The sequence below is a fragment of the Bos grunniens genome, chromosome 23 (assembly GCF_055505025.1).
Source record: "Bos grunniens cultivar Pamir isolate PY7600 chromosome 23, Bosgru_T2T1.0, whole genome shotgun sequence".
In the NCBI taxonomy this organism is placed as follows: domain Eukaryota; kingdom Metazoa; phylum Chordata; class Mammalia; order Artiodactyla; family Bovidae; genus Bos; species Bos grunniens.
In genome coordinates this window covers 27,214,111-27,233,525 of record NC_141187.1, presented here as the reverse complement: position 1 = coordinate 27,233,525, position 19,415 = coordinate 27,214,111, and the positions used below count along the sequence as shown (strand labels likewise).

Below are 19,415 nucleotides of genomic sequence, written 5' to 3'. Positions count from 1 at the left end.
ATATCTACATTGCAGAGGATGAAAATGATCACTGAGAGTTGAAGATCAAAGTAAAAGAAAGAGATGAAATATGAGAAGGTAAAAAGTGTGAAACATTAATGGGACTTACATTTATCATTTTTACCCTTATCTGAAAAATAAAAGAAAGAAATAACCATTCAAACCAAATGATGGCATATGTGAGGAAAAGAAGACAATAATTTGATTACTTTCCATTATTTATTCATTCAACAAAATGGCCCCCTTTTTCTAAGAATTTGAACCTAATGCTCCAAAGATCATGTGACTCATGAGAGGCAATGATGTTTTAAGTTCCCTCATCCTTTTCTATCATACCAAAGGAAATCAAGGTAAAGTGCAAATTCCTCTTGGATAAACAGAATCGATATTTGGTCTTTCCAGGTTTTTCATAATAAAAGACACATATGCTCACATAGATGAAATGGTTCTATAAATGTGATACAAACATTTATAGTTAAAGTACTCTGTCAGAAATTTGATCTGTGGCAGTATTCATATGAAGCCTATGAATTCATATGCATCCAAGTTTCATCCAATATGTTAAACTAAGATACAGTTAAACATATAATTAGAAAAGGAGGATGTCAAACTAACTTGAAGAGCTTTATGAAAAAAAAAATTTTGGAATTATACTAGGCCAACAGCTTTTGTCATTCACATACAAAGTCCTAAATTTTGAGATATACTAGAGAATTTTGTAAGATATAACATCCTTGTTTAATTCCTGAAAAGATAATTTTCAATTATTTATGCAGTTTGAAGAAATAATAATTGCACAAATAAAATGTAAAAGTATAAAGAATAATCTAGATGGGAAGAAAGACAAGAAACTAGTGTAAAATATTTTAAAAACTGGAATATTTTGAGTATTATGTTTAAGAACAGTAAAGAGTGTGACTCAATTTCACACTTCAACAGTGGATGGCATCATATTTTTATAAGATCTTTCACAGGACGATGGAGGTAGAAACTTCTTTATTAAGCTGGGAATCCTCTCCTTGCTTAAACACTGGGAAAATATTAATAGTTTATTAATGGCCCCTTCAAATTGGGTACTGGTAAATGTCCTAAATTTACATGGTAACCATGTGCTGGGTAGTCCAATCTCTTCCTCTCAGAAAATTATGATACAAGTTTGGCGAGTCCTGGGGAGACAAAGAAAGCCAATATAATAGGATGAAAATGGAAAAAAGATGCAATGAGCAATGATGGAACACAGGGAAACATCAATGGAAAGAAGATAAGAAAGAAACTCACATCAAAAAATTAGATGGAAATGAATGGACATCCACGTGATGGTGGGCCAGTTTGATAAAAGGGCAGAGAATGTTCAAGACTATGTGGAAGAAGTCACTGGAAGTTACTGGAGTGAAGAGTTATTACAAATTTACCAATATTTTTCAGAAGATCACCTAGAAAATAAAACAGAGAGCTTCATGTAAATACCATGGAAAACAAATATGAAGAAAAGCGAAATATTTTGAAGAATCCAAAAGTAATGTTAACACTATCAAGATACACTGAAACACATTCCCATATACACATCATGACACAAAAGAACTCACCCATAGTGGCTGAAATCGCCTCTGTTTTGGTTCTATTCTATGGTTAAAAGAAGAGAACATTCTATGGTTAAAAGAAGAAGAGGAAAAAGAAAAGCAAATGCAGTCAATTTTCTAAATGAAGAGAGATTTTTAGAAATATTAATTCACATAGTTACATTTTCAAAATTTTTGTGTACATTTTAAATTTATGTAGGCTCTTATTATTCAATGCTGTGCTGTGCTTAGTCATGTCTGACTCTTTGTGACACCATGGAGTGTAGCCCACCAGGCTCCTGTGTCCATGGGGATTCTCCAGGCAAGAATACTAGAGTGAATTGCCATGACCTTCTCCAGGGGATCTTCCCAACCCAGGGATCAAACCCAGGTCTCCCACATTACACGTGGATTCTTTACTGCCTGAGCCACCAGGGAAGCCCAAGAATACTGGAGTGGATAGACTAAGCCTTGTCCAGGGGATCTATCCAACCCAGGAATCAAACTGGGGTCTCCTGCATTGCAGGTGGATTCTTTACTAGCTGAGCTACAAGGAAAACCCTCTTATTATTCATTATGTTGGCTCTAATAAGTTTTGTGACAGCTACTAGAAACATGTGGCTAGTTCTTAGTTTGTTGTAATCAGTTGAATAAGTTAGTTGTAAACACTGAATCAAGAATCTTGAACTTGAATCAAGACTTCCTCTGAGATAAAAAAAAAAAAAAAAAAAACACCCATCACGGGGACAATATTGCCTTCTCCGTTTTTTCCAAAATCAAATGTGAATACAACTCGCACACAACAGAGATATTCAAGAAGTTATTTGGGGGACTTTTCTGGAGGTCCAGTAGTTAAAACCCTGTGTTTTCACTGCAGGGGGCATGGGTTTGATCCCAGGTCAGGGAACTATGGTCCTACATGCCTGGGTTTATCTCTGGACTTTTTTTCTTGTTCCATTGATCTATATTTCCCATGGATGGACCTAGATACTGTCATACATGATGGAATAAGTCAAAAAGAGAAAGAGAAATATCATATAATATTGCTTATATGTGAAATCTAGAAAAATTGTACAGATGAACTTAGTTGCAAAAGAGAAATAGAAACACAGAAGTAGAGAATAAACTGATGGCTACCAAGGGGGTGGTGGTGGCAGTGGGATGAATTGGGAGATTGGGATTGACTTATATATACTACTATGTATAAAATAGATAAATAATGAGAACCTAATGTATAACACAGGGAACTCTACACAGTGCTCTGCGGTTACCTAAATGGGAAAGAAATCTAAAAAGAATGGACATATGTATAGTATTACTGATTCACTTTCTTGTAGAGCAGAAACTAACAAAACATGGTAAAGTAAGTTTACTCCAATTATGAGACAGGATTAGCAAACTGTATTACCTCTTCACTCAAGATTAGGTGTATCGATCAGCCTTATGGACTCTGCGGGAGAGGGAGAGGGTGGGGAGATTTGGGAGAATAGCAGTGAAACATGTATAATATCATGTATGAAACGAGTCGCCAGTCCAGGTTCGATGCACGGTACTGGATGCTTAGGGCTGGTGCACTGGGATGACCCAGAGGGAGGGTATGGGGAGGGAGGAGGGAGGAGGGTTCAGGATGGGGAACACAGATATACCTGTGGCGGATTCATTTCGATATTTGGCAAAACTAATACAATATTGTAAACTTTAAAAATAAAATAAAATTTATTTTTTTTTTTTTTATTAAGTTTATTAAATATTTTAAAAAAAAAAATCACATGCTCCCCATCCTGAACCCTCCTCCCTCCCAACCTCCCCATACCATCCCCCTGGGCCTTCCCAGCGCACCAGCCCCAAGCATCCAGCATCGTGCACTGAACCTGGACTGGCATCTCGTTTCATACATGACATTTCACATGTTTCAATGACATTCTCCCAAATCTTCCCACCCTCTCCCACAGAGTCCATAAGACTGTTCTATACATCAGTGTCTCTTTTGCTGTCTCGTACACAGGGTTATCGTTACCATCTTTCTAAATTCCATATACATGCGTTAGTATACTGTATTTATGTTTTTCCTTCTGGCTTACTTCACTCTGTATAATAGTCTCCAGTTTCATCCACCTCATTAGAACTGATTCAAATGTATTCTTTTTAATGGCTGAGTAATACTCCATTGTGTATATGTACCACAGCTTTCTTATCCATTCATCTGCTGATGGACATCTAGGTTGCTTCCATGTCCTGGCTATTATAAACAGTGCTGCGATGAACATTGGGGTACACGTGTCTCTTTCCCTTCTGGTTTCCTCAGTGTGTATGCCCAGCAGTGGGATTGCTGGATCATAAGGCAGTTCTATTTCCAGTTTTTTAAGGAATCTCCACACTGTTCTCCATAGTGGCTGCACTAATTTGCATTCCCACCAACAGTGTAAGAGGGTTCCCTTTTCTCCACACCCTCTCCAGCATTTATTATTTGTAGACTTTTGGATCGCAGCCATTCTGACTGGTGTGAAATGGTACCTCATAGTGGTTTTGATTTGCATTTCTCTGATAAAGAGTGATGTTGAACATCTTTTCAAGTGTTTGTTAGCCATCTGTATGTCTTCTTTGGAGAAATGTCTATTTAGATCTTTGGCCCATTTTTTGATTGGGTCATTTATTTTTCTGGAGTTGAGCTGTAGGAGTTGCTTGTATATTTTTGAGATTAGTTGTTTGTCGGTTGCTTCATTTGCTATTATTTTCTCCCATTCTGAAGGCTGTCTTTTCACCTTGCTAATAGTTTCCTTTGATGTGCAGAAGCTTTTAAGTTTAATTAGGTCCCATTTGTTTATTTTTGCTTTTATTTCCAATATTCTGGGAGGTGGGTCATAGAGGATCCTGCTGTGATGTATGTCAGAGAGTGTTTTGCCTATGTTCTCCTCTAGGAGTTTTATAGTTTCTGGTCTTATGTTAAGATCTTTAATCCATTTTGAGTTTATTTTTGTGTATGGTGTTAGAAAGTGGTCCAGTTTCATTCTTTTACAAGTGGTTGACCAGATTTCCCAGCACCACTTGTTAAAGAGATTGTCTTTAATCCACTGTATATTCTTGCCTCCTTTGTCAAAGATAAGGTGTCCATATGTGCGTGGATTTATCTCTGGGCTTTCTATTTTGTTCCATTGATCTATATTTCTGTCTTTGTGCCAGTACCATACTGTCTTGATAACTGTGGCTTTGTAGTAGAGCCTGAAGTCAGGTAGGTTGATTCCTCCAGTTCCATTTTTCTTTCTCAAGATCGCTTTGGCTATTCGAGGTTTTTTGTATTTCCATACAAATTGTGAAATTATTTGTTCTAGCTCTGTGAAGAATACTGTTGGTAGCTTGATAGGGATTGCATTGAATCTATAAATTGCTTTGGGTAGTATACTCATTTTCACTATATTGATTCTTCCAATCCATGAACATGGTATATTTCTCCATCTATTAGTGTCCTCTTTGATTTCTTTCACCAGTGTTTTATAGTTTTCTATATATAGGTCTTTAGTTTCTTTAGGTAGATATATTCCTAAGTATTTTATTCTCTTCGTTGCAATGGTGAATGGAATTGTTTCCTTAATTTCTCTTTCTGTTTTCTCATTATTAGTGTATAGGAATGCAAGGGATTTCTGTGTGTTGAAAAAATAAAATAAAATTTAAAAAAAAGATTAGGTGTTATTAGAAGGAAAAAATTTTCCACATGCCACGTGGTACAGGTAAAATAAAAAATTAAGTTATGAGGAAGCAAAATAAAATAATCCAAGCTATATGTATAAAAGTTGTTATATGAAGCCTGCTAAATACAAAGAAGTAAATCCTACATTCCACTCCTTTTGTAAACAAAAATTTAAATGAAAAAATGTTATTACAGAAGAAGAATGTTAAGCTTTCAATGACTATTAGTTTTGCAGGGTTAAAAAACCCACAAACATTTGAGTACATTTTAATGGGAGGATGATAGAATATGAAATGCTTCTACAGCTTATTCCTAGTTTCAATGTGAGAAGTATGTTAAGAACTGGGACAAAGTTTTCCAAAGGACAACTTGATTCAGTGGCAATTTTTCTTGCATCCTCCAGCCCCCACTTCTTGGCATAAAAGTACAAAGATAGAAAATGATATTATGAGAAAAGGTAGAATAAGACTTATTCTGGGAGAAACAATATCTATCATATATCTCTCACTGGACCATCTCCCTTTCCAGAATACAGTGCAAACATGCACACATACATGTGTCAGACACTTAAGAAGTCATGAGGAAGCCTATAATCAAAGCACCTATCTAGTGAAAACTCTATCAGTAACAGTGTCATAGGAGGCACACTTCATACATTGAAGTGATGTATTCCCTACTTCTATTCATCTGTAACCAAAAATATCATAGAAGAATATCACCACAAGAGAAAGGATGTTAAACTTTTAGTTGTTATGTCAATATTTCTTTAAAAAAGCTTTTAAAATTATACTAGGACTCAAACCTCTTATGTCATTCACTTAAAATTTCAAAATGGAGACATATGTTATAAATGATCTCAAAATTATTACATTTTCCAAGTGAAAAATTATGTGAATAAAATGAAAAAAAAGAGAGAAAATTACTATGGTATAAGAGAAAATACACCCAGGAAATGGTATATAAAATATATGTACACATGAGAGAAGATTCTAGTGAATAATCAAGGGCATTGGAATTGTGAGCCTAAAGTCCACTGGACCAATGAATTCACACAGTCTTTAAAAGTCTAAGAGCTATAGAAACTTCATTCAGCAAATTTGGAGTCTTGTTTGAACTCATAAGGTTTGGGAAGATATCCATGGCACATTAATGACCCCTTGAAAACATGATGGAGGTTTCAAGTGAATGAACATGCTCCAGAAAATAAATATAGACTATAAACCATTCCCTCAGTGTTATGTCTTTAACCTCACAAAACTTATAATGAAACTGGCAAAATTCTGAGTGATAGACTGGGGCAGTTTATAGGGAAGGAACATCGTGTACACCCATGGCTGATTCATGTCAATGTATGGCAAAAACCACCACAATACTCTATAGTAATTAGCTTCCAATTAAAATAAATTAATTAATTAAAAAAAAAACTGGGGTCCAAAAAAAGAAAAAGGAAACATTAGAAAAGAATCAGGTGTAGGGTAACAGATGTGAAGAGAATTTATTATTGGTGAAGTTTCAAGCAAATAATATGGGAAGTTAGAATAGACATTCATGCAAAAGGAAAACAACAGATGTTTTAGGGTTAAAAGGACAGGAAATATCCAAATCATTGAGAAAGGATAATTTAGTGTGTTTGGAAGATTAATGATATAAAAGAAATTTACCAATTGTGTTGTGAAGGTCATCTGAAAAAGGAAAAGGAAACACCGTTATAGATATCATGGTTTAGAAACAAAAAATAATTTAAATTTAGTGGACAATTCACATACAATATTAAATGTTACAGAATATAGATAAACACAGATACATACACACAAGTGTGCAGGCACACACATGTACCAGTGTGACTGAAAGCTTCTTTTCATCCTGAGAGTATTGGTCAAAAATTAAAAAGAGGAAAAACAGTGATCTTACTGACTTGAGGAAAAGTTTCAAGAATGCAATTACTAGTGGTTACTTTTAAATAAGTTTTTTATTTACTGGACATCACTTGGGCTCTCACTGTTTGGTCTGTTTATTGCTGTTATTTTTTAGTTGCTAAGTCATGTCCAGCTCTTTTGTGACCCAATGGACTGTAGCCTACCAGGCTGTTCTGTAGCCCACCATGCTCTTCGGCTCCTGTGTCTTTTCCCAGGCAAGAATTCTGTGGTGAGAAGGATGTCACAGTCATCCGCGATTCCAGCCCTCCAGGGCACTCAGGAAGGAGAAGAACATCTGCTCAATCTGGTAGCCCTCAGACTGCAGTCACTCCTTGTGGTGAGCACTGAGGAATTCAGGATGTGAAAAAAACACAGGATATTGGCCCCAGGATAGCTGAGATGCATATTAAAGGAATTATTTCAGTAAGCCCAGACTCTTGCTGCTTCCCATACATAGAAAAACACTAAATTCCTTAATTTAGGATATCCAGTTCTCTTTAATTCACAAAATTACTTTTTGTGTTCACACTGCCAGCCCTTCGTTTCAAGTTTCTATAAAACCTGACTTCTTCCCTCTCCTCCTTGGAGCAGTTATCTTAGGGTCATTTGAGATGCTGTCTTCTAGGTTTGAAGTCCTAAAAGTTCCCAGCAAATAAAGCGTAACTCACCTTTTAGGTTGTGACTGTTTTTTAAGTTGACAATGGAATTTTTCATTTTCATTGAGACCTTGAAAATTTGGTTCAAGGAAATTATGTTGATTCACAAATACTTTTATGGTTTCTTTCTCCTTTCAGAATTGAGCTTGCTCAGTCTTATTTTGGTTAAGAATTTGCAGGGTAGGGACAATTGCAAGACAAATTAACAATTAGTCTGTGGTTTTCTTCCATAACTTTTCAGTGATCTGCATAGTTTACGATTCATTACTCTTGATTTACCAGAGACTCTGAAACTAAGAATCAGCTTGATTTCAGTTAATTGAGCTATACTAATCTATTGGGCAAAAGGAGTCACTTTTCACAAATAAATTTTCTCAACTTAAAAAAAAGTATACTAGAATGGGTTGCCATCTCATTCTCCAGGGAATCTTCCCAACCAAGGGATGGTAAAGTCTTCTGCATTGGCAGGCGGATTTTTTTTTTTTTTTTTTAACCACTGAGTCAACTGAGTCACCAGAGAAGCCCCTTTGATAGGTTACTTTTAATAATTTCTTTGGGTGCTATTAAATATAAATTATAAAGTCTCAGATTTATTGTAGCTATACTGTATAAAATATCCACAGCAGTGAATTAGAGAATACTGAACTGTTTCAAGAAAAAATGCAGGGTTTGTTGTCATGGAGCATCTATTAAAACTTTGTCAAGCAGTGATGACATAACTTTGTTTATGGTGAATTGCTAATTTAGAACATGCCAAAATGGAGTTCATCATATCTCCATCGCCTTTTCAGAAAAAAAAAAATATTAACATGCACCCATGCAAACAGAATTAGTTAAAAAGAGATGAAGAATCAAAGAGAAAAAAATCACCGACTTCTTCAAAACAGTATTTGTAGCAGTAGCAGTAGCTACATGACGTCTGCTGCCTGAATTAAAGAGATACATTTGATTTCTTCTGAAAACAAAAGTATATTCACAAATGTCATTAGAAAAATAGGATATTAAACTTTAATGAGTAATTTCTGGTTTTATGGAAAATCTTTTGGAGACATTGCAAGATAATAGCTTTTGGTGTCATTCACATTTAAGTAGTTTGGTTTGAGATATGTATTATCTTTGAACTTTCCTAACAACATAAAATATTTCCACAAATATCTGAAGTAATTGCAGTTGGCCAAAATGACATTTGTGTCAATAAAAGTAAATAAGAATCAATTAAAATCATACTTTTTGGATATAAAAATTTATGTTAAGTGTTAGCATACCTGGAAGTAAAGAACTAAAGGGCCATGTAAAAAGGACCTTCAAGTTTACACTTGAAATATAAATGATTTCAAATTTTATTCACATCTTGAAAGGGAAGAAAAGGGAGAAATAAATATGGGAGAAGTTCACAAGCAAACTATTGCCCTAGAAAGTAGAGATCTGGGAGTGTGCAAGCCAATGAGGGCAAACTGATTAAAAGCTGAGATATGTTTAATACATCCCCAAAGCAGGCATTTTAAAGTGTTTTGGGATTATAGGAATGTCAATGATATTTTACCAATTTTTATCTGAAGTTTGTCTGTAAAATAAAATGAAAGTCAATGTAAATTTCATTGGAAAGAAACATGAAGAAAATTCAGATTTGTTGAAAAATTGTATGTAAATTTAAATTATCAGAATGTAGATGAACTCACTAAACACAGACACATAGAAACATACACACACACAGAGTTTGAAAGTTTCCTTTTGAGAAATCAATAGTACTCAATAAATGAAGAAGGGAAAAATGAATATACTTTCTAAACTGAGAAAACTAGAAATATTATATTTGGTAATTACCGAATAAAATTTGTCCTGATTTCTTTTGAAAGCATTTACTCTTTTATTACTTAGCTTTTTTATCTTTAATGAGTTCTCTGGCCCTGCTGAATATATAGACACATGTCTCTTATACTGGTGTTTTTGCTGTATATAAGATCACCAGATGCTGAATGACAGAATCCTGACCCACTACTTTTATGATATTCAGGGTCAGGCTCATGGGTACCTCTTTTCTCAACACTTCATTAACTGATTAATGTGTAACTGTATTTTATGGGAGTTTGATCTTAACTATGCCTCAATGAAGTTTACTTTCACAAAGTAAAAGAAAGGGAGGGGAAGGAAATATTAAGTGAGAGTGAAAGGACTTTTTAAGTCAAATGACTGAAACTATTTGGACAAAGCTTTCGTATCAGAAACTAAAAATAGAAAAATATTACAAGTAAATTCTTTGTAGTATGTACTTGAGAAAAAGGACATTTCTTTATAGATAATAAGGACCGGATAAATCATAGAATAACACATAAAAAGGTAAACTTCAGTTGAAATCATAATAAAATTTAAAAATGTGATGGAAAGTTAGGTGTATAGGTTGGAGTTGAGAAAGATGACCATTGAGAATTAAGGACAATATACTAAAAGAAAAAGGTGAAACATAAGCTATGAAATGTAAAAAAATAGGGGGACTTACCTTTATTCTGTTCACCGTTAACTGAAAAACAAAATGAAGCAATAATCATTCAAATAAATGAAGGCACAATGTCAACAAGAAAATTGGACAATAATTTGAAACTTTTTTATTCCCTATTCTTTTCTTAAAACTGGCCCGTCTTTCTAAGGATTGGAATCAAATTTTCCTAATTCCATGTAACCCATGAGAAGCAATGTTGTTTTATAACCTCTTATGTTTTCTGTTTTTTTTTTTTTTTTTCATTTATAGAGTGAAAACAAAACCAAAATATGACTTTATTATTTCCCAAGGACTTTTCTCCTTTTCTTTTTGATTTTTTAATTGGAGGATAATTGCACTACAATGTTGTACTGGTTTCTGCCAGATAACAACAGGAATCAGTCAAAATTGTATATTAATATGTATCCTCTCCCTCTTGAGCTTGCCTCCCCCATCCTGTCCCACCCCTTCAAGTAGTCACACAGAGCCACCTGGCTGTTTATACAGCAGGTTCCCACTAACTGTCTGTTTTACACATGCTACTTTCTCAGTTTTTCCTACTCTCTCCTTCCCCTACTGTGTCCACAAGTTCATTCTCTATGTCTGTGTATCCATTCTTTCTCTGCAAATAGGTTCATCAGTACTATTTTCTAGATTCCACACGTATGCATTAATATACGATATTTGTTTTTCTCTTTCTGACTTACTTCACTCTGTTTACCAGGCTCTCGATTCATATAACTCACTCCAACTAACTCAAATTCATTATTTTTTTATGGTTGCTGCTGCTGCTGCTAAGTCGCTTGAGGCGTGTCCGACTCTGTGCGACCCTATAGATGGCTGCCCACCAGGCTCCCTCTTCCGTGGGATTCTCCAGGCAAGAACACTGGAGTGGGTTGTCATTTCCTTCTCCAATGCATGAAAGTGAAAAGTCAAAGTGAAGTTGCTCAGTCGTGCTCAACTCCCAGCAACCCCATGGATTGCAGCCTACCAGGCTCCTCTGTCCATGGAATTTTCCAGGCAAGAGTACCGGAGTGGAGTACCATTGCATGCCACCCTTATGGCAGAAAGTGAAGAGGAATTAAAAAGCCTCTTGATGAAAGTGAAAGAGGAGAGTGAAAAAATTGGCTTAAAGCTCAGTTTTCAGAAAATGAAGATCATGGCATCTGGTCCCATCACTTCATGGCAAATAGATGGGGAAACAGTGGAAACACTGTCAGGCTTTACTTTTTGGGGCTCCAAAATCACAGCAAATGGTGATTGCAGCCATGAAATCAAAAGACGCTTACTCCTTGGAAGGAAAGTTATGACCAACCTAGATAGCATATTCAAAAGCAGAGACATTACTTTGCCAACAAGGGTCCATCTAGCCAAGGCTATGGTTTTTCCAGTGGTCATGTATGGATGTGAGAGTTGGACTGTGAAGAAAGCTGAGCACTGAAGAATTGATGCTTTTAAACTGTGGTGTTGGAGAAGACTCTTGAGAGTCCCTTGGACTGCAAGGAGATCCAAGCTGTCCATCCTAAAGGAGATCAGCCCTGGGTGTTCATTGGAAGGACTGAGGCTAAAGCTGAAACTCCACTACTTTGGCCACCTCATGTGAAGAGTTGACCCATTGGAAAAGGCTCTGATGCTGGGAGGGATTGGGGGCAGGAAGAGAAGGGGACGACAAGGATGAGATGGCTGGATGGCATCACCAACTCAATGCACATGAGTCTGGATGAACTCCAGGAGTTGGTGACGGACAGGGAGGCCTGACTTGCTGTGGTTCATGGGATCACAAAAAGTCAGACACAACCGAGTGACTGAACTGAACTGAACTGAATATTCCATTGTATATATGTACCACATCTTCTTTACCCATTCATCTGTCCATGGACATCTGGGTTGCTTCCATGTCCTGGCTTTTGTAAATAGTGCTGCAATCAAAACTGGGGTATATGTTTCTTTTTGAATTGTGGTTTTCTCAGAGTATGCCTCCAGTCATAGGACTGCTGTCACATATGGTAGTTTTAGTCCTAGTTGTTTAAAGAATCTCCATGGCTATTCTCCATAGTGGCTGTATCAAATTACATTTCCATTAACAGTACAAAAGTGTTCCTTTTCTGCACACACTCCCCCACATTAACTGTTTGCAGGTTTTTGAGGATGGTTATTCAGATTGGCATGAGGTGATACCTTCCTGTAGTTTTGATTTGCATTTCTCTAATAATGAACAATGTTGAGCATATTTTCATGTGTTTATCTGTATATCTCCTTTGAAGAAGTCCCTCATGGTTTTGTGCACAAAGGATTAAGATGAGAAAGAAAATAATGATGAATGTAGAGTAGAACTTTCCGTGCTATAAAAGCCATGACAATCGTTGATCCTATATTGGACCCTCCAGCTTTTTCACAGTAAAAGACAAAGATGGTCACAGGTATAATACAGGTATCTACCGTTTTTACTTGTGAAAGCATATGGTAAAAGTACCCTGTGTTACAAACTGTATCTGTTACTGTACCCATATGAAGTCTACTTCATGTTATTAACAAATATGTTCCCTAATTTCTTTCAATTTGCAAATCAAAATATAATTGGAAAATATCATTAGAAAAATGAGGATGTTAAACTTTGAATAAATATATTAGCACTTTATGAAAAAATCTTTTGGATTTATGCTAGGACAGCAGCATCCCTTGTCATTCAAATGAAAACTTCTAAATTGAGGTATATATTGTACATAAACTTTTCTTAAACTATAACATCCTTCTGCAAACATTGTAAAAGGATTGCATTTTGAAGAATTAATATTTATGTGGAAAAATACAAAAGAATAAAGAACACTTACTATAGTTTTAAAAAAGTCAGGAAAGTATTGGAAGGTATTTGTAATATTGGGAAAAGTTAGGTAATATGATAACAGGTTAGAAAGGGAGGAGGACAACAATTTAAAATACCTTAGTGTCCTGTGGGATTCTAACAGATATCTATTTCTGAAACTGAAAATGTGAGATTCCAAGGTTATCTCAGTAATTAGAAGATAATGTTTTGTACTTCCGTATATGCCTGGTTGCAAAAAAGAAAGAATATTACTGAAAATGTCACCCAACTAAGTCATCGTATAGCACTCCCTCTAGGATAAAAAGATACCAATCATTGCTCTTGCATTGAGCCTTCCACCTTTTCAGAATATGATGAAAATATATACAAACTCATTCACCAGAAAGGTAATTGAAAATAGATGACAAAGTAAAGGCACCCATCTGTCCATAGTTCTGCTGTTTAACAGTGGTCAAATGTCTGCTACATAAATAAATTTAATATATAACTGAATTGAATTCTTTCTGAAATTAAAATTGTAATTAAAACTTTTTTAAAAATGTCAAAGTTTTAAGGATTATATCCGATGTAGGAAAAATTTCTTTGGCAACTTCCTAGGACAATGTTTTTCTTTGGCTTTCACTTCACTGACTCAGTGGACATGAGTTTGGGTAAACTCTTGGAGTTGTTGATGGACAGGGAGGCCTGGTGTGCTGTAGTCCATGGGGTGGCAAAGCATCGGACACAACTGAGCAACTGAACTGAACTGAGGACAATGTTTTTCTTTGATTTCCACATCGAAAGTTAAGAACTGAGTGAAAGTTATCAATCATTGAAAAATTTTTGGCATACAAATTTCTTCTAAAGCATTAAACAAAATTCAAGTTGTCAACATGATCGTTGTGTCATTCAAACTCCAAATAAAGAAAACAAATATAAGAAGGAAATTTACCATTGTTGAAAGAACAATTCCAAAACCAATCTCTGGAAATATTTTTGTGCTTGGAATGCTAGGGTAATGTATTTGGGTTCAGTGGGTCAACCTTTTTCAAAATTCAATGAAAATAGACACAGACTAAACTATAGGAGAGGTACGTGACAAGAATGAGGAAGAACAGAGTAAAGACACCCATCTGTCCACAATCTATCTGCAGCGGAAGTCGTATCAGTCTTCCTACATAATTTTGATATATAACTGAATTAAATTATCTTTGAAATAAAAAAAAATACCACTGAAAGCTGTCATTAAAAGATGCTAAAGTTTTATATATTCTATCATGCTGTAGGAAAAAAATATTTGGCAGCTTGCTAGGGCAATGCTTTCTTAGTCTCTCACATTGAAAATTGAGAGAGGAGTGTAAGCAGTTAAAAATTTCCTGGGACATACATTTCTTTTAATATCACTAAACAAAATTCGGGTTGCCAAGAAGATCATGTGTTATTCAAAGAGCAGATCAAGATTACTAATATTGATATAAAAAATTGCAAGGATAACATCAAAAATATTATTATATTAGAAAATGTGTTCAGGCACAGCAGAAGAATGAGTGTGAAGTTAAAGGACCAAGAAAAGAAAGCAAATTTTATACAGGCTTAGAAGAATCAATGAGTAGCCAAACTTTATTCAGCCTTCTTTATAATCCAACTATCACATCCATACATGATTACTGGGAAAAACAGCTTTGACTAGATGACCCTTTGTTGGAAAAGTAGTGTCTCTGCTTTTTAATATGCTATCTAGGTTGGCCATAGTTTTTGTTTCAAAGAGAAAGCAACTTTTAATTTCATGGCCGCAGTCCCCATCTGCAGTGATTTTGGAGCCCCCCCAAAAATGAAGTCTCTCACTGTTTCCATTGTTTCCCCATCTATTTGCCATGAATTGATGTGACTGGATGCCATGATCTTCGTTTTCTGAATGTTGAGTTTAAAGCCAACTTTTTCACTCTCCTCTTTCACTTTCATCAAGAGGTTCTTTAGTTCTTCTTAGCTTTCTGCCATAATGGTGGTGACATCTGCATATCTGAGGTTATTAATGTTTCTCCTGGCAATCTTGATTCCAGCTTGTGTTTCAACCAGCCCAGCATTTCACATGATGTACTCTGCATAGAAATTAAATAAGCAGGGTGACAATATACAGACTTGACATACTTCTTTCCCTATTTGGAACCAGTCTGTTGTTCCATGTCCATTTGTAACCTGTATGTAAACTGCATACAGGTTTCTCAAGAGGCAGGTCAGGTGGTCTGGTATTGCCATCTCTTGAAGAATTTTCCACAGTTTTTGTGATCCACGCAGTCAAAAGCTTTGGCATACTCAATAAATCAGAAGTAGATGTTTTTATGGAACTCTCTTGCTTTTTTGATGATCCAACGGATGTTAGGAATTTGATCTCTGCTTTCTCTGCCTTTTCTAAATCCAGCTTGAACATCTGGAAGATCATGGTTCTTGTACTGTTGAAACCTGGCTCAGAGAATTTTATGCATTACTTTGCTAGCATGTGAGATGAGTGCAATTGTGTGGTAGTTTGAGCTTTCTTTGGCATTGCCTTTCTTTGGGATTGGAATGAAAACTGAGCTTTTCCAGTCCTGTGGCCACTACTGAGTTTTCCAACTTTGCTGGCATATCTTTTTAAACAATTCATAATCTCTTTTGTCATTAGTTAGGCTTTCATTATTCATATTTTTAAGGTATGATGAGCTATTTGACATTCAGTGGGGAAACTAAATGGAAAGATATTTCTATGGCAAAGTATATAAGTCTAAACTCTATCTGTATCAGTAGTTATATATTAATCAAGTAGGTATATTTTAAATGAATTCTATCAAAATTTAAAATATAGTTCTAATGTAATGTATCAGAATTACGAGCATCTGAATGCAAAGTTCCAAAGAATAGCAAGAAGAGATAAGAAAGCCTTCCTTTCAATGCAAGGAAATAGAGGAAAACAACAGAATGGGAAAGACTAGAGATCTCTTCAAGAAACTTAGGGATACAAAGGGAACATTTCATGCAAAGATGGGCTCAATAAAGGACAGAAATGGTATGGACCAAATAGAAGCAGAAGATATTAAGAAGTGGCAAGAATACACAGAAGAACTGTACAAAAAAGATCTTAACGACCAAGATAATCATGATAGTATGATTACTCACCTAGAGCCAGACATTCTGAAATGCGAAGTCAAGTGGGCCTTAGAAAGCATCACTACGAACAAAGCTAGTGGAGGTGATGGAATTCCAGTGGAGCTATTCCAAATCCTGAAAGATGATGCTGTGAAAGCACTGCACTCAATATGCCAGCAAATTTGGAAAACTCAGCAGTGACCACAGGACTGGAAAAGATCAGATTTCATTCCAATGCCAAAGAAAGGCAATGCCAAAGAATGCTCAAACTACTGCACAATTGCACTCATCTCACATGCTAATAAAGTAATGCTCAAAATTCTCCAAGCCAGGCTTCAGCAATACGTGAACTGTGAACTTCGAGATGTTCAAGCTGGTTTTAGAAAAGGCAGAGGAACCAGAGACCAGATTGCCAACATCTGCTGGATCATGGAAAAAGCAAGAGAGTCCAGAAAAACATCAATTTCTGCTTTATTGACTATGCCAAAGCCTTTGACTGTGTGGGTCAAAATAAACTGTGGAAAATTCTGAAAGAGATGGGAATACCAGACCATCTGACCTGCCTCTTGAGAAACCTGTATGCAGGTCAGGAAGCAACAGTTGGAACTGGACATGGAACAACAGACTGGTTCCAAATAGGAAAAGGAGTACATCAAGGCTGTATATTGTCACCCTGCTTATTTAACTTCTATGCAGAGTACATCATGAGAAACTTTGGGCTGGAAGAAGCGCAAGCTGGAATCAAGACTGCTGGGAGAAATATCAATAACTTCAGATATGCAGATGACACCACCCTTATGGCAGAAAGTGAAGAGGAACTAAAAAGCCTCTTGATGAAAGTGAAAGAGGAGAGTGAAAAAGTTGGCTTAAAGCTCATCATTCAGAAAACGAAGATCATGGCATCTGGTCCCATCACTTCATTGGAAATAGATGGGGAAACAGTGGAAACAGTGGCAGACTTTATTTTCTTGGGCTCCAAAATCACTGCAGATGGTGACTGCAGCCATTTAATTAAAAGACGCTTACTCCTTGGAAGGAAAGTTATGACCAACCTAGATAGCATATTCAAAAGCAGAGACATTACTTTGCCAACAAAGGTCCGTCTAGTCAAGGCTAGTGGTCATGTATGGATGTGAGAGTTGGACTGTGAAGAAAGCTGAGCATGGAAGAATTGATGCTTTTGAACTGTGGTGTTGGAGAAGACTCTTGAGAGACCCTTGGACTGCAAGGAGATCCAACCAGTCCATTCTAAAGGCGATCAGCCCTAGGTTTTCTTTGGAAAGAATGATGCTAAAGCTGAAACTCCATTACTTTTGCCTCCTCATGCAAAGTGTTGACTCATTGGAAAAGACTCTGATGCTGGGAGGGATTGGGGGCAGGAGGAAAAGGGGATGACAGAGGATGAGATGGCTGGATGCCATCACCGACTATATGGATGTGAGTTTGAGTGAACTCCGGGAGATGGTGAGGGACAGGGAGGCCTGGCGTGCTGCAATTCATGGAGTCACAAAGAGTTGGAAACGACTGAGTGACTGAACATAACTGAACTGAATAACTCACCCTGCCCCAAACCTTGCCTACCTACTCAGGACTCTAAATCTGACCCATCATTTACTCAATACCTCAAACCTGGTCCTGGCCAGTGATTGCTGGATTTGCTTATCCATCTCCTCTCCAGAAGATCAGCACTCCCCATTTCCACAGATAAATGGACTCACATAAACACTTCTCTTTATCACACATACAGAGGAGAATCTCTCTTTTTATCATACGTACATCATTTATATTCAAATGATCAAATTCACAATCCCAACAGGATACTGACCTCCCTTCTTACAGATCTCACTTCTGCTCATAAAGGACCAGTTATAGGAGGACCCCCCCCCCCCCCCGACCTCTGAAGTTCATTTACAACAACAGGTTCCTTTCTGTTTTTCCGGACAAAACTCTGTGAACAATTCTTAGCCCTAACTAGGAAGTATACCACCACACCTCTGTAATCACACTCTACATCTCTCCTTTCCTTCAGGCTGATCTGTCTATCCTGTCTCAGGAACTACAGGACATTCTCTTACTTTTTCATGGAGACTGCCTTCTGCATATGGTGTAAACACTCCTCTTGTAGGGGCTACACTGGCGAGTTCACTGTCAGTTTCAGAGACTACTAACATGTTCCCAGAAAGACTCCTATTTGCTATCGATTTCAGCTGTTGTCTTCTTACTCCTGGAATATTTTTCTTACGTGGAACCAGTACTTATTTATGTCTCCCCACTAACAGGACAGGAACATGCACCCTGGTATATCTGGCCCAGATATTTCTACTGTTCCTAACAATCAGACCCTTCCTATCCCACTAACTCATAACCAACCCAGATGGGCAATTCCATTCATTCCTCTATTAATCAGTTTAGGAATAGCTGCTGGGATTGGGACAGAGACCACAGGACTCACAGTGTCTTTAAATTACTATCACAGCCTTTTTAAAGACCTCACTGACAGCCTAGAAGAAACAGCTAACAACCTTATCACTATCCAAAACCAGATAGATTCCCTGACAGCCATGGTCTTCCAAAACAGAAGAGGATTAGGCCTCCTCACAAAAGGAAACAGCAAGAAATCTGACAAACAGGGCCTTGAGAATATGCCAACACCTCAGTAATTCATGGGAAAATTGGTTAAGCAATTGGAATTGGATGCCCTGGGTCCTACCTTTTCTAGGCCTTCTCCTTCTGCTTACCCTTATTCTAACTTTCGGCCCATGTTTAATGCACCATTTTTCAAAATTTCTTCAGGACCTCTTACAAGCCTTTACCAAATAAACTATCCACAAGCTACTTCGATCTCACTCAGATTATCAAAGACTTTGACCCACACAAATCCCCTTAATCCACATTCCAGCTTTTTCTTATCTTACCCCCACAATGACCCTGTCTGGCAGGAAGCAGTTACAGAAGATTGACCTTTGGCCCTTATCCTAAATCAAAAAGGCTGGAATGATAGGGCCCACATGGGGTTGCAAACAAAGAATAAATAAATCACAGTGATCTGTGAGACTGACCAAATTGCCCAAATAGCATCTTGTTATCTCACTGGCACTTAACTTCTCAAAGCTGCAAGACCACCATATTCCAGACCTCTGGCTACATGGCCATCCCGTCAGAGAATTTTTCATTGGTGAGGCATAAGAAGGACTCTGTCA

General features: G+C 36.7%; 1 protein-coding gene across 1 annotated transcript in view; it reads right to left on the bottom strand.

Moving 5' to 3' along the window:
• The window catches only part of LOC147346994 (butyrophilin subfamily 1 member A1-like), a 63,487-nt gene extending 45,101 nt beyond the window's left edge, over positions 1-18,386 (bottom strand). Inside the window, exons 1-2 of the mRNA XM_086370560.1 lie at positions 18,291-18,386; positions 10,314-10,334 (exon numbers count right to left, since the gene is read on the bottom strand). Coding sequence (XP_086226686.1) covers positions 10,314-10,334; positions 18,291-18,386 — 117 coding nt within the window. The remainder of the gene's footprint in view (positions 1-10,313; positions 10,335-18,290) is intronic.
• Between the last annotated feature and the right edge of the window lie 1,029 nt (positions 18,387-19,415).